This window comes from Equus quagga, chromosome 1 (genome assembly GCF_021613505.1).
Source record: "Equus quagga isolate Etosha38 chromosome 1, UCLA_HA_Equagga_1.0, whole genome shotgun sequence".
NCBI classification, from domain to species: Eukaryota; Metazoa; Chordata; class Mammalia; order Perissodactyla; family Equidae; genus Equus; species Equus quagga.
In genome coordinates, this window is record NC_060267.1 from 125,553,644 (window position 1) to 125,567,828 (window position 14,185).

The window sequence follows — 14,185 nt, forward strand, 5'->3', positions numbered from 1 at the left end:
AGGCTGCAAAGGCAATTGTGTTAGAAGTTTGGATGCAGCTTGTTTTTAAAAGTCTATATGAGAGGCCAATTAATTGATGTGGTTGTCTGGTCCAGAGGAAGAAATTCAAGGGGTATCACTCAAGAGTAGGGTGTCTTTGGTGAATTGGGGGATGGAGGCAAGTCAGACAAATTCATGCTGATTATTCACTTAGATATATAGATATTATAATAGATATGTAGAAATGTGAATAAGTATATTTAATAGATATGTAGAATTATAACCAATATATATATAAAATATTCAAATAGTAAATGTATGCAGGTTGAGGACTATACACAAACCAGAACCTAAACCAGGAAACAGACCCTTACTAGCACCCCAGAAGCTCCCCTTGTACCCCTAAGTTTTGCCTATGTTTGAACTGAAATGGAATCATGCAGTATGTAGTCTTTTGGATCTGGCTGCTTTTGCTCAACATTACATTTGTGAGGCTCATTGATGCTGTTTAGTGTAGCAGTAGTTTGTTGATTCTTATTGATGTATAGTATTTCATTTTGTGAATATACCACTATTTGTTTATAGGTTCCACTCTTGATGGTTATTCAGATAAATTTCCAATATAGGACTGTTACAAATAGTGCTGCTAGGAACATTCTCGTACATGTCTTTTGGTGAACAAAGGTGCACATTTCTAATGGGTATATACTTAGGAGTGGAATTGCTGGGTCAAAAGGAATGCAAATATTCAACTTTAGTAGATGCTGCCAACCCATTTTCCAAAGTGTTTGTCCCAGTTTACACTCCATCAGCAGTTCAGGCTAGTTGTGTAGCTCTAGGTTTTCAGCATGATGCTTAGGAGTACACGTTCTGAAAACAACCCCTTACCAGTTATGTGATCTTGGACGTGTTATCTAGCCTCCAAGAGCTTCAATTTTCAGATCTGTATAATGGGGATATTGATTATGTACACTGACTTCATAGGAAGAAGTGAGAACCAACTAGAGTTGGTGTTTAGCTTAGTTCTGCATCTGGCATGAAAAAGGCCCTCAGGGATGTCATCATCTACTGATTGCTACCCTAGCTCAATCTCCAATGAGAGAGGGTTTGTGTGTGAGTGAGGGAGACAGCAATGGAGGCAGAAAGAGATTGATTCGTTCTCGGTGGAGCTCAATTTAGCATTTTTGCAGTTGTTATTTTGTCTTTAAGTCAAACTACAAATTCTCGTGGTGGAGCAGGTCAGACAGAGATCTTAACCCAGGTGAGAAGATGAGATTCGGCTGAACAGGTGAGAGCTCAAGAAACCCGAGCAGGAAAGAACTTTTCCGTTCGCACGCACACCCGCCAAGTTCCTATCAAAACCAAACCAAATCAAACAAAACCAACCAACCAAACTAAACAAAACAGAACCGAGAGATTCGCTTGCAAAGCGATCACAGCGTTTCGGGTTCTGATCCAATGGAACATTCAACTCAGACCTACCCTGCCCGGCAAACATCCAGAAGTTTGGGCGAAACTGAAATCGGTTCTTCTCACCCCTTTGCCCCTCCAGTCCCTGCTTTCCCCTGCCAGCTTAACTCCTGCTCTCAGCACTTAACGTTAATACCTTTGGGCAGGCTCCACCGCGTAGTTTAACTAGCTGCCAAGTTAAATAACACGGAGGATCCTAAGCTGTCTTCCCAGGGAGCCAGAAATCGACATCACCCGGACTACGTAGGGCCGGTCACTCACCAAAACGCGTTTTTATTTCATGTATGTATAGATACATATATCTCAAATATATATATATATAATATACAGTCATTTATATGCAGATGTGTGCATTATATACATACATATAATTGTTCTTTATAAACGACTGTCTCCTTTGGGTTGCACACCAAAATTGCGTGGCCAGAGGAGAACGCGTTTGCACGAGACGACTGCCTTCGCCCACAGCGACTTGCAAAATGACACGTCCGCTGGCAAATTGCTGCGCGAGGGTATTGGATCAAATTCCTAATTAAATGGCATTTCTAAGTGAAGGGTTGTCAATAGCAGTGAATATATATACGTATACATATACATATATACACATACATATATACACAATATGCATATATATGCATATATATGATATATATATATATATATATATATATATATATATCGTGTGTGATTATATATGCATCCAAGGCAGAGAGGAGAGCACACCAAACTTGGGCGGGTGGAGACTGCAGATCTGCTCTTTTGAGAGACTCCTCTGGCCTAAGAGCGCGCACACTGCCCAGATTTCTGAAGACATGGCGAGTGTCCTCTGATGTGATCGCGTAGGGGGTTGGGAGGATTCTGGAAATCATGATAGGTTTGCACCACCGCCCTCCTCCCCCGTTGGCTGCAAAGCCGGCTGCCCTTGGCTTTTAGGCACCTCTCCTATTCGTGGGTGAAGACCAGTCTGTGGGTGCATTGAGATTTGCAAACCAGTCGCCGAATGCCACCGGCGCTGCAAGACAGCCGCCGGATGCAGTGGGACGGGCGCTCCGCCACCCTGGCTGTGGGCGCCGCAGCCTCCCTGAGGACGCAGGCAGATGCAGACGGCTCTGGCCCATCTGTCCCCGGAGGCCGGGGCCCGAGACTGTGCCCGCGCGCTCCGTGCGGGAACCCGGGACCTCTCTGGGCGCGCCCGGCCTCGCCTGGCCCGGGTGTCTGGGGCTCTTTGTCTCCCGGCCGCACTAATCCTGCAAACCGCGCGCACCGAAGGCAGAGGCCCCTGCGCCTTGGATAAGCCCACCACTGGCAAGCCGGTTCGAATGTTTTCAATAAAATGCTTCCTGGGGGGAAAAAAAAAGAGGATCGCAGAAGAATTTCTCTTCAGAAGTTAATCTATTTTCAGCGTTTAAGCGTGGCACCATGTAAATCAGATCCTAAATGTCCCTTTAGAAAGAAGGAAGGGAGGGAGAGAGGGAGACTCCTTAAACCATAAAGTTTGTTTGGTTTGGGGGTTTTTTGGTTTTGTTTTTTTCCAAACAAGTCACGGAGGAGCTGGGAGAAAGAACATCAAATCTGCCCAGTGGGAGTTTCCCCAAACTCAGCAGCCTTAAGCATCCTGTATGCCCCCAAGCTGCTCAGCTCCCTGGGGACATGGCACAGGAGATGTATTACGTAGTGCAACCTAATAAGCAGGTGAGAAAATAATAATAGTATTTAAAATAAGGGTGCCTCTTGTCATCTAGAACCAAGAGATACGAGCCACCAGGGCTGGAATTGCAACACCTTTTTGGAGTAGAAATGCTTGCCTTTTCCCTCTGTGATCCCAGAAGTGGTGCAAATGTGTGAGCTTTCGCTCAGAAAAGGGATTTTCCTCTGCGGTTGTCTGTACCCCGGGAAGGCGTCTGCCAAGTAATTTGTCCTAAAGTGAGGGTGATTTCTGGCATTAAAAAAAAAAATTTAAACAGAAGTCATCATTACGGTGTTCGGGTTAGTGACCATAAAAAGGCCCGAGGGAGGGGGCAAGGGGAGAGGAGAGGCTCTAGGCGCGCCAGTCATATTTAATATGCTTCCCACAAGAGAAGCCCCTGTAAAATCAATAGACAGCCGCCAGCTGTGCTTAAACCTGCTATTTCAATTAAAACATTGCGCTCCAGTCCTCGGGCTTGAGCCTGGATCCCCAATCAGGGGTGTGCGAGTGGCTTGGCCCGGGTGCAGCGTCCCACAGCCGCAGAGCCCCGAGGTCGCGGTCCAGGTCAGGCCCAGCGGAGCCGCAGAAGCGCCCGGCTTTGGCACCCCGCTCTGCAGCGTGGGAAGAGCCCAGGCCGCCGAGGGGCGTCAGGCTTAACTCTGGCAGTGTTTCCCCACCGCGGCCGAGGTGTGGAGGCCTGAGCGTGGGCCAGATGGGCCGAGGCGAAAGCGTCTGGCTTTTGGCTGAGGCGCCCGGAATGAGATGGGCCCGGAGCTGAGGCCTCAGGGCGGAGGAGGACCCCACGGTGGGTGCAGCTGCAGGCCTGGGTGGCCCGGGCTGGCAGGAGCGCAGCCTGGGGATCCAGCCCCTGGGGCGGAGCGCGCTACGGCCTAGCGAGCCTCACTTGGGCCGTGACCCCTTGCCTCCAGGTCAGGTGTTGATCCGGCGACAGACCCCAAGGCACTGCCACCTCCAAAGTGGAGTTTGTAGACCAGTCTGGACTGGGAGAGACTGGGACCCATCCATCACCACGGTCTCGGCTCACTTCTCTCGGAAAACTACCGCCTTAAAGGACAAGACTTTGGAGCGAGAGGTCTGCTTATCCCTGGAGCCTCCCATTGCCCTTCCTGTGGCATTATGTGGATTTTTTCCCCTATTGAAAATGTGTAGGTAGAAAAAAGTTACCCCCAATCTCACACAACCCCTCCATCAACTCCTTAAAATTGTCAAATTTCAATTCCTACGGTTGTCCCTGTTTGTTTTTTTTTTTTAACAGTTCAGCCTTAAAAAAAAAAAAAAAGATGCTCTCACTGAGAATGAATTTGGAGGGTTGGGGGGGGCAGCGCATCGAAATCTCAGCACTCCCTCCACCAAGTGCCACATTTCCCTAGTCCTCTATTATTCTGCCTGAAATCATCTCGTTTACAGAAAATATTTGTTTGCACTATTAGTTGGTACTGGAGTTAATTACTCAATGTGTTAACGTGAAGTAATATGTATAAAAGTAGGATCAGTGTTTATTGTGTGGGTGAGCTGTTGAGCGGTGCTTGAATAAACTGCAATTAGGGTTAGATAGAGATTAATTAACATGTGAGTGGCAAGGTGTAAAATAGTTTCCAACTCTCCACTTCAATATAATCTGCGGGCGAGGGAAGGAGAAGTTTGTGGAAGCTAATTAAATACTTTCATAAAAGCCAGTGTATTCACCCAACATTTGGAAAGAGAGGCACATTAGGGGCAACTTGTTTTTAACCAAACGTTTTCTTTCTGTGGAGGTAGTACTCCTTTGTGATGCCGGGGAGAGAGAGATGGTTTATGCAGCTACAAAAAGCTCTGGGGATGGCAAGGCAGGTTCACGGAAAGCCTTTGGAAGCATTTCAGCCTGATGGAGCTTTCAAACCAGCAGATCTTTCGAGCTGCTGCCGAGATCAACAATTACCCAATTTGGAAAGGGGGTTGGGGTGCAGTGCTGGTGGCTGAACGGGATCCACAGGAAAGTCGGGACACAAATTCGGGTTTTGAGACCCTGCGGGTGTTTTGATACTGTTTCAATGTCAGGGTGAGTTGTTGGTTTGTTTCCTGGTTGGTGGTGGTGGTGGGGAGTTCATCTGTGTTCTTGTTTTCACATTAATATAGGGATGGGGGTACATTGGGTCTGGAAGTCTGCGTCTCTGAACATCTAAATTAAATGGGCTGTATGGAAATGTTCTCCACAAGAGCAAGGTTCTTTCTAGCTTTGAAATCTGGAAGTTGGGGGACGGGGAGAGAGGGAGGGGATAGACTCCTGTCTGCTGAATTTGGAGGCAGTTTCCCAGCTTGGCAGGGTGAGAAAATAAACCCACCGCAGCTGCCCTACAGGCCACTTTCCCTCAGAGACCGCACTTGGCTCCATCTCTTTGCTTTCCAAGTACACTTTGCCTTTCCCTTACCTGCAGTGTCAATATCCTGTCTGAAATTACACCTCGGAGGGGGAGTGGGTAGGAGAGAGAACTTCTGAAGGGGAAAAGGAACGATTTGCCTGAAGACAAAACTAGCCTTTTCCTGGTCCCTTTCCCTGACGGTTTCCTGGGGATGTTTTGCCCCTGAGAGGCCTGGGACAGGATGGCCAGTCCCTCAAGACCTGTTCCTGAGGGAAAAAAGAGAGAGTTTGCGTCCATCAGCACTTTCTTGGGCTCGACAAGATCGTGTGTCTTTGGAGATGGAATTCACTATCAAACCCTCAACCCTGTTTGCTCATATTATACCCACGGTAATCCTCTTAAACTGTGGTTGCGGCTACAAAGCTCGTGGTCTTGCAAAAGCCGGCTGGCAAGATATAATTGTCCCGCAAACAAAACTGTCCAAAAGTTTTTTAAAAACCCCTGCACCCCCTCCTTCTCCTTTCCTAAACCTAATTCTCTCGCTCGCTCTTTTGCTAGCCCCCCCTCCCATAAGAACACTCGGCCTCGACCACTTTTGTTGTCGCCAAGAGCACCCGGCCTGTTGAAAGTGCTGGAGCGTCTTTGAGCAGTTTGTTGTGATACGCAGGTGGAATGGTCTGCAAACAGATGAATTCAGCCCCTCCAAACCGAGCGCGGAGCGCGCTGCTTTTGTGCGCCAGGCACAAAACGCTGAATTCCTCCGAACTTACTTGGGGCTTGTCTAGAAAAGGGCCTTTTCTTCCCTCTGCTTGTACCTCTGGCCACACTAAGTCTCTGCCCGCCCCCCTCAGGCCCCCTCCCTCTCCCCTCTGATAATCCTTCTCTTTATTTTAGAAAAACACAAAACCCGGTTCCACGCGGTGCTTTAGTGGCTAAAAGTGAAAGAACTGCCTTGGCAGAATTCAGCTCTACGAATCACTTCGGAAAATTGGTTCGACTGAATGGCCTTAGGAGGAAAAACGTTTTAATAGGATCCAGGGGAGGTTCTGCTGTTTCAATCTGCTCCTTAAACAGGTGGAGATTGGACCTTCTCAATTATACAAACAGTAAGTACCCATCAGCAGGGAGAGCCGCCCTCCGAATCCTCCCCGCACGCAGCCCTAAACCAGCAGCAGAGCCGGGCTTTGCCTCAGAAACCCGATCACAAATCAGCGATTCTGATCGATTAGGATCTCAAACAGTCCTCCAGCTCGCAGTGCAGTCTCCTCCAGCCGAAGGCGGCGAGTCGGCCAAAGAGGGGGAGGCGCACTCGCCCGGTGCCGAGGCCCCCGGGGTCTGGGCGCGCGGCCTTGCTCTTCCGGACGCTTCGGGGTCGTCATTAGGTGGCGGGAGCTCTCTCTCGACCTCAGACGCCAGCCAAGGCGAGCTCGTTGTTTTTGCATAAATTAATATTTCCCCATTAACAAGTTCCCCCCTCCAAACGCGGCGCTCGCGTCCATGCGCCACATCCTAATGAGGTAATTATCATTTGCGCGTGTTCGGGGCTGGCGCCGGCTCCGTGGGTAAATGGCAGTTTATTAGCACGATGCCCAGCTCGGCTGCAGAGGGCTAAGGGATACTTCGGCGACTAGACGGACAACCGGGGCCCTTTGGGGCGGCGCGTCCAGGACGCCCTGCCCTCCCCGCGTCCCCCAAATCTGTAGGCCCGCAAAGTTGTGAATCACGCACGGAACTCTGCCTGGGTTTAGGCTCCCCCCCGCCCTTCTTTCCACCGGCAAAACCATCACGATTCTTCCCCCTCCCCCTCCCGTCTCTTCCCTCCTTCCCGATTCGCGAACCGCTCGCACTTTCCCGAGGGGAGCGCGGGCGCCAGTAGCCTCCTTTTAAAGTTTGAGGGGCGGTGGCGGCGGCCGGCAGGCGCGGGGGAACACAGGGGCCGCTACGGGAGCCGCGCCGCCGCCCATGTCATTCCACTTCAAGTGACTTCATGTGATGTCAGCTGAATGTAAAAGACAGTGATCTCACGCGGAGGGGAAGATGTTTGCCATCAAAATGTGACAGAGGAGACACGCTGCATGGCTCGGAACGCATCTCCTTGGCGGTGGGGGAAAGAGGTAAATGCAAGGTAGCTCTACTGGTCCTCTTTAACTTTGCCCCTTCACTGTCCAGCTCGCAGCACGCGTGGCGGAGGCCGGGGTCCCGGGAACGGCTCAGGGGGGTTAATTTGAGGCTCTTTTCTTTCTTTCTTTTTCTCTCTCTCTTCTTTTCCTTTGTAAACCCTCCCCTTTTTCCCCCTTTCAAAGTCCCGGGGCAGGGGCTGGTGGGTTCCTTTCCGCGCTGGGTTAATGGGCGGTAATTTGGTACCCTTGGGTGCACTTTGTTCTGCCCCTGTTCATTTGAATGCAAATGGGTGACCTGGACCCGACAAGGTGCTTATTAAGTTGCGGTTTCCCTCCCTGCCTTTTCCGGAATGCAGACTTAGAGGAGAGAAGCTGCGCCCTGGCCCAGTCCAGCACGGCTCGGCTCGGCGCGCCATGGCAAGCTCGGCTTCCCTGGAGACCATGGTGCCCCCGGCCTGTCCGCGCGCCGGAGCGTCGCCGGCCACTTCCAAGACGCTGGCCTTCTCCATCGAGCGCATCATGGCTAAGACGTCGGAGCCCCGTGCGCCCTTTGAGCCCCGGCCCGGGGCACTGGAGGCGGACGGCGGCCAGGGCAAGAAATTGCTCAACCTCTGCTCGCCGCTGCCCTGTATGATCCCCCTCCAGCCCCTAGGCTACGAGGTGCCGTCCAAGACGCTGCTCAGTTACTCCGAGCTCTGGAAAAGCAGCCTCCGGGCGGGCGGCGGTGGAGGAGGAGGAGGAGGCGGCGGCGGCGGCGGCGGCGGCGGGGGGGCCCCGGTGTGCGGCGCCAGCGGCTTGTGTAAAACCAACTGTGGCGTGTGCTGCAAGGCCGAGCTGGGCCTGGCGCCGTCTGCGCTGCCCGCGGGCAGGGTCATCAAGCCGCAGGTCATCAACCAGGCGGTGGGGCTGCCGGCCAGTGGCTCCCTCTACTACTTCAACTACCTGGACTCTGCCGCGTATCCGCCGTCTGAGCTTCTCGGCGGCCACCTCTTCCCATCAGGCCTCCTCAACGCACAGGCCCCCGCCGCCCTGGCTGCGCACCCCAAGCTCTTTCTACTGGAGAACGCCAAGTTGGCCGGCCTGGCCGCGGACAAGTTCCCCCATCCGGCCCCCTACACCCATAAGGAGCGCTTGCCCGCGCCGCTGGAGCAGGTGCTAAAGGAGAACTCGGCCCTGACCGCCGAGCGGGGCGGCGTCAAGGGCCACGGCAAGCTGCCCGGGGGCTCCGCGGACGGCAAGCCCAAAAACTTCACCTGCGAGGTGTGCGGCAAGGTGAGGCCCGGGGTCCGCAGGGCCGGGAGGGGGGAGCAGCAGCGGCTGCCTCCCTGGGGCAGCCTGAACCGCCCCCTTTTCCAGGTCAGGAGCTCTCCACTGTCTACCTAAATTGGGGGGCCTCCTTGGGCCTCAGTTTCCTATTCTGTACAATGGGGATGCCGTGGTCAGCAGCCACACAGGACTGGCGTGAGGAGTGGGTTGGGAAGCGCTTTGCAAAATGAAAAGGGCTCTGGTTTCTGAAGGGAGGTGTTGGTTGGGGGAGGTAGGCTGTGGCCTCCCCGGGCTGATGATTCTAGACTCTCATACGGACACACCACAAGGCCCCCTCGTGTCCTTCCATAGGTGTTTAACGCTCACTATAACCTCACCCGCCACATGCCGGTCCACACCGGAGCCAGACCGTTCGTGTGCAAAGTCTGCGGCAAAGGCTTCCGCCAGGCCAGCACGCTCTGCAGACACAAAATTATCCACACCCAGGTACGTGGCCCCGGGTCCGGCCCGGCCCGCGCGCAGCACCCCGCGCCAGAGCGACGGCGTTGGGGAAAAGATGGTTAAGGGTTCCCCTTACCCCTCCCAGGGGCCCATGTCCCTTCAAGGTACCCCCGAGCTGGCCTCTCCCGGCGGGGCCTCGGCCTCACTGTGCGCGCGTCCTTCTCCGCAGGAAAAGCCGCATAAATGCAACCAGTGCGGCAAAGCCTTCAACCGCAGCTCCACGCTCAACACGCACATCCGCATCCACGCGGGCTACAAGCCCTTCGTCTGCGAATTTTGCGGCAAAGGCTTTCACCAAAAAGGTAACGCTCGGGACGAGGCCCTCTCCTCACCTCACCTCGGGACACGGCGGGTCACCGCTAGCGGGAAGGCAGAGAAGGATCCGGAGAGAGGAAGCGCGAGAGCCGCAGGCTCGGGCGCAGCATTTCTTTGGAATCGGGTTGTGCCGGGTTTGGGTGGAAGCTCTCCGGGCCGGGTTAGTAGACCTCGCTGGATTCAGGCTGGTTGCACAGGGAGACTGAATTTGAGAGGTGGGAAGAAAGGAAGGAAGGGGCAGAGGGAAAGGAAGTAGGAGAAAGAGAGGGTATTGCCCTATAGAAAAAGCTTCCCATTGTAGCCCGGACTCCCCTTTCAAATGAAAAAAATTCGAGGCAAATCCACCTCCTGGGAACAACTTAAGATTGGGGGAAATCGCTACAGTCCCCAGAACTCCCAGGCCAGGCGCCCCGCTTGGATTTTCCAAGGCAGTTTCGGATCTCCTGGTGGTAGTTGGGGGACCAGAGGGAGTGACTTTAAAAATGAGAAGAAAAAAGAATGAGGGACGAAGCCCGGGTTCGTGCGAATTTCTTCGAGCGAGGCAGCAGCAGAGAGAAGGACCCGATGCGTCTCTGGGCTGCGCAAAAGTTTCCAGGCCGGCGAAGCACAGCGGGAGGGAGGCTGCGCGGGCCTCAGGACCGGGAGGGGCAGGGGCGCGGGGCGGCTACGCGGGACTCGTCCTCCGTCCTGTGGTGAGAGCCCCGGGCTTGACGCGGACGAAGTTTGACAACTTCTTCACTCGGAGAGGTCGCGCCCGCCTAGCCAAGCGTCGCCTTCTTTGCGCGGGCACCTGAGCCAACCCCGGGGCGCCCGGGCCCCCCCATTGCACTTCATTCCCCCCCACTTTTTTGTTTTTGGTCTCCTGTAGGGAACTACAAGAACCACAAGCTGACCCACAGCGGCGAGAAGCAGTACAAATGCACCATCTGCAACAAGGCCTTCCACCAGGTCTACAACCTGACCTTCCACATGCACACCCACAACGACAAGAAGCCTTTCACGTGCGCCACTTGCGGCAAAGGGTTTTGCAGAAACTTTGACTTAAAGAAACACGTGCGCAAACTCCACGACAGCGTGGGCCCCGCAGCTCCCTCCACAAAGGACCTGTCTCGGACAGTGCAGAGCTGAGAGCTTGCCTCGCCCTCCCTTCCAGCCCCATCCAGCCCCAAACAGATCACACGTATAAACTTATTTCTAAAATTAAAAGAAAAAAAACTATAGCAGAAAGGCTAAAATCTATTTATCGAAACCAGCATATTTTTGGAAAGCTAAACGTTTCCTCGGTGACTGGCAGCAAACGCGTGGCTCCCACCTTTGTATATTCGGGAAACTTATTTAAACCCAGTGCGCCGAAACGTATTTAATTTCAGGCCTCAGCTTCTCCTCGGGCGGCGGGTTTTAACCCCAGCCTGTCACGTGAACGCCCCGGAAGAGCGCGGCGCCCCCAGCCATCTTTATACAGCCATGTAAATCCTCCTGTACGAGCGAACACGGAATATATACATATATAACTCAATAAACAGAATCATTAGTGCGCGTTTTCTTTACCCCACCCCTCCCCTCGCCGCGAGGTCAGCTCAGCAACCCCAAAGAATGAGAAGGAAATAGGCGTGTATAGCATTTCCCTCCCCAAATGCGACTTCCTTTCGGGCGCTGGGACCGGGATGAGGCCAAACCGGTGTTCCTGCAGCGCTTCTGTGTTAAGATCCCCTGAAGAGAGGGCGCAAAGGCCTACATTGGCCTCCACGTGGTGCCAAGTTTCTATCTGGTGACTTCCGACGCTTGGGATTCTGGGTGTTGCCTTATTTGGTTGAGAAAATTAAAAAAAAAAAAAAAGGAGGGGTTAAAAGTGGCTGACTGTAGGAGAGCAGGTTTTGGGTGCGTCCTCGAGCAAAGCGCCGCGCCGCGTGGGGGTTAACGGCCGGGGCACATTCCCTTCTCTGGGTGACCTAAGGGGGGCAACTCTTCCTCCCAGTCTTTCCTGGAAGCGAAAGCTGGAGGCCAAGGGATCCCCAGTCTAGCTGGAGCTCTGGGGCTCCCCGGCCCGCGCTGCTGATCTGGCACCGGCCTCCGGGTGCTTTGCGCCCTGCCGCAGGAGGGCGCACCCGGGCTCCCGGAGCTCGCAGCCGTCGCCTCCCGCGTCCTGATTACCGCGCAGTTAGCCCATTTCCTGAATAGCTATCTCCGCCGCCGAGCACGCTGATGAAATGATCTCACGCTTGCTTTCTAAGTAATGACCCAAATTAAGAGAGAAAACAGAGACCCTTCAAACAGCATTACATTAATCATCTAATCATTCCCAGGAGGGGGCTGGCCGCCGCCGCCCCGTTTGATCCGAATCTGGATAATCAAGAGCTCGGATTACTGGCTCGGCGCGCCCGGCCTCCCCCTCCTCCCCACTCTTAATATTTGCGCCGCGATTCAGCCCACGTCTTCTGGAACAATGTTCCCCAGCGCGGGGAGGAAATGCGGCGCGGGGCAGGGCAGTCCGCTTCCACGCAGCCTCGCCATTGCAAAGGCTAGGGCGGCGGCGGCTGGGCGCTGATGCCCGCGGATTTCCACGGCAGGCGGACGCTATTTGGAGGGAAAGATGGTTAATGCGAAAGGAAACCCCCAAGTAATTCTGACAGTGACTTGAGTGAGGATATCCCAACGCCCAGCATACAGTAGGCGCTCAGTGCTGCTCGCGCTAGAGACTTCCACAATCCAAAAAGCTGGCATTTCCCGAGCGCTGCTCCACGCCAGGCACTCGACACACATTCTTTCGAATGTTCACAACAACACACAATCTGGAGACGACTATTTCCATTTTACCGGGGGACGAAGAAACTGAGGCAGAGATAAGCTAAATGACATGCCTAGAGTCGGTCACAGGACTAGTAGGGGTTGGGATTCGAACTCTGGGCTTTATGGAAACCGAAAATGCCTTCAGTCCTCGTCGGTGGAGAAGGAATTTCCAGGTTGGGACCCGAAAAAAGATGTTTGGCTGCCGGGTGGAAGCTCTGTCCTTGTCACAGCCAAAGGTTGGGTCCCCGGCCCCCGCCTAATTCGCAGACCCATTGCGCGGAGAAAAAGAATTGTCGATTTTGTTTGCACAGAGGACGGCGACAGCTTCCTCAGGCTGTCGCGGGGGTATTTTTAGTACCTCCGATTCAGAAATAGGAACGTGTACATTAGAATTCCATTTCCTGAAAGGAGAGCGTCCTCGTTTTTTTGTATTCCTCCCCCCGCCCCCCACCCCAGTCTGGGAAGACGCAGCCAGGGGGTGGGGGTGGGGGGGACTAGGAAGCGAGGAGGAATTTAAATGTTAGCTCTTTCTGGCTGCACTTCGCTGAGGGGAGATTGGGACCCAGAGGGATATGCAGATTTAACTCCGAAATCTCGGTGGATGCCACAAACCCCAGGAAACCCCAGGATGGGCGAGGAGGACTTGGCGGCTAAGGATATGGAAATGTCGCCTTGCTTTTCCCAGACATCTATCCCCAGGGGGATTGCAGGCTGGTTTGAGGAGTCAGCTCCTTTCCTTGTTCTCATACTAGGTTTTATTAGCCCCGCCTCGTATACAGACCCCTCCCCCATTTCTGGGAGCTCTTGGGTGCCCTATGACAGTCGTCTCAACCAAAATCCCTTACTTCCTGCATTCCTGAAAGGATCCTTTGCCGATGCGCTTCTTGGAGACCACACAATGGTCAGGGCAAGCCCACCTTCTTCCTAAATAGTTCCCAGAACTTTGGGCCAGGGGCAGACACCACAAAATTTAGTATAAAAGCATCCTCTTAGAGAATTGGGTTAAAAAGTTGGTCTGCATGTGGAAATCTTGATCAAATTCTCCTCTTTCCCTTTAAGAAGAAAAGATAAATAAAAAATAGATGGGGCACCCTCACCCAGCGAAAGAACTTTCTTTGAGAAATTCTTCTAGGTTTTCACAGGAGAAAGACTAAAAGGGTGGCCCATCTCATACAACTGGAGAAATTTGTTTCCAGGTGACAGTTCTGAAGAGGCATGAAGATCGCATGCTTGCAAACTAGACAGCAAATGAAATAAAACGAATGGGTGGAGCAGGAGACATTTCTCTCTCAGATTGCTCATCTCTGCAGTCAGGGAGAGGCGAGTCACTGTGGCTCTGGCGTAAACCTGAGGGGAGTTTCTTACATACTCCAACCTTCTTGAGGTTGTTTCCTCATAACTTGATTGTTACTTAACCTTCACACCAGCTCCTGTCAATCGCTCTCACCTGAGGAGGTGTTATTTCACATCTGGTAGTAATTGCAGATAAACAGAGTTCTTCTGTATCCATAGGGCTTAGCTCTGCTTTCCACAGGTTTGCAGTCACTCCTCCCAAGTTTAAGATGTCTGCTTCCTTAAGGTGTGGGATTCAAGAAAGAATTCCATCACCTGAGAAATAGTGCGAAGAGAAAAGGAACCTTCTGCTTGGATTACTAAGCACCTTTCGCAGCCAGTGCAGGTTCTGAAGCCAACGCTCAGCC

At 52.9% G+C, this 14,185-nt stretch overlaps 1 protein-coding gene across 1 annotated transcript; it reads left to right on the forward strand.

Annotated features, from left to right (window-relative positions):
* The first annotated feature begins 8,030 nt into the window (after positions 1 to 8,030).
* Positions 8,031 to 10,826, forward strand: FEZF2 (FEZ family zinc finger 2). Its single transcript, XM_046652744.1, has 4 exons — positions 8,031 to 8,888; positions 9,234 to 9,368; positions 9,553 to 9,685; positions 10,567 to 10,826. The coding sequence occupies exons 1-4, from the start codon at positions 8,031 to 8,033 to the stop codon at positions 10,824 to 10,826; spliced, it is 1,386 nt and encodes a 461-aa protein (XP_046508700.1).
* Positions 10,827 to 14,185: the final 3,359 nt, after the last annotated feature.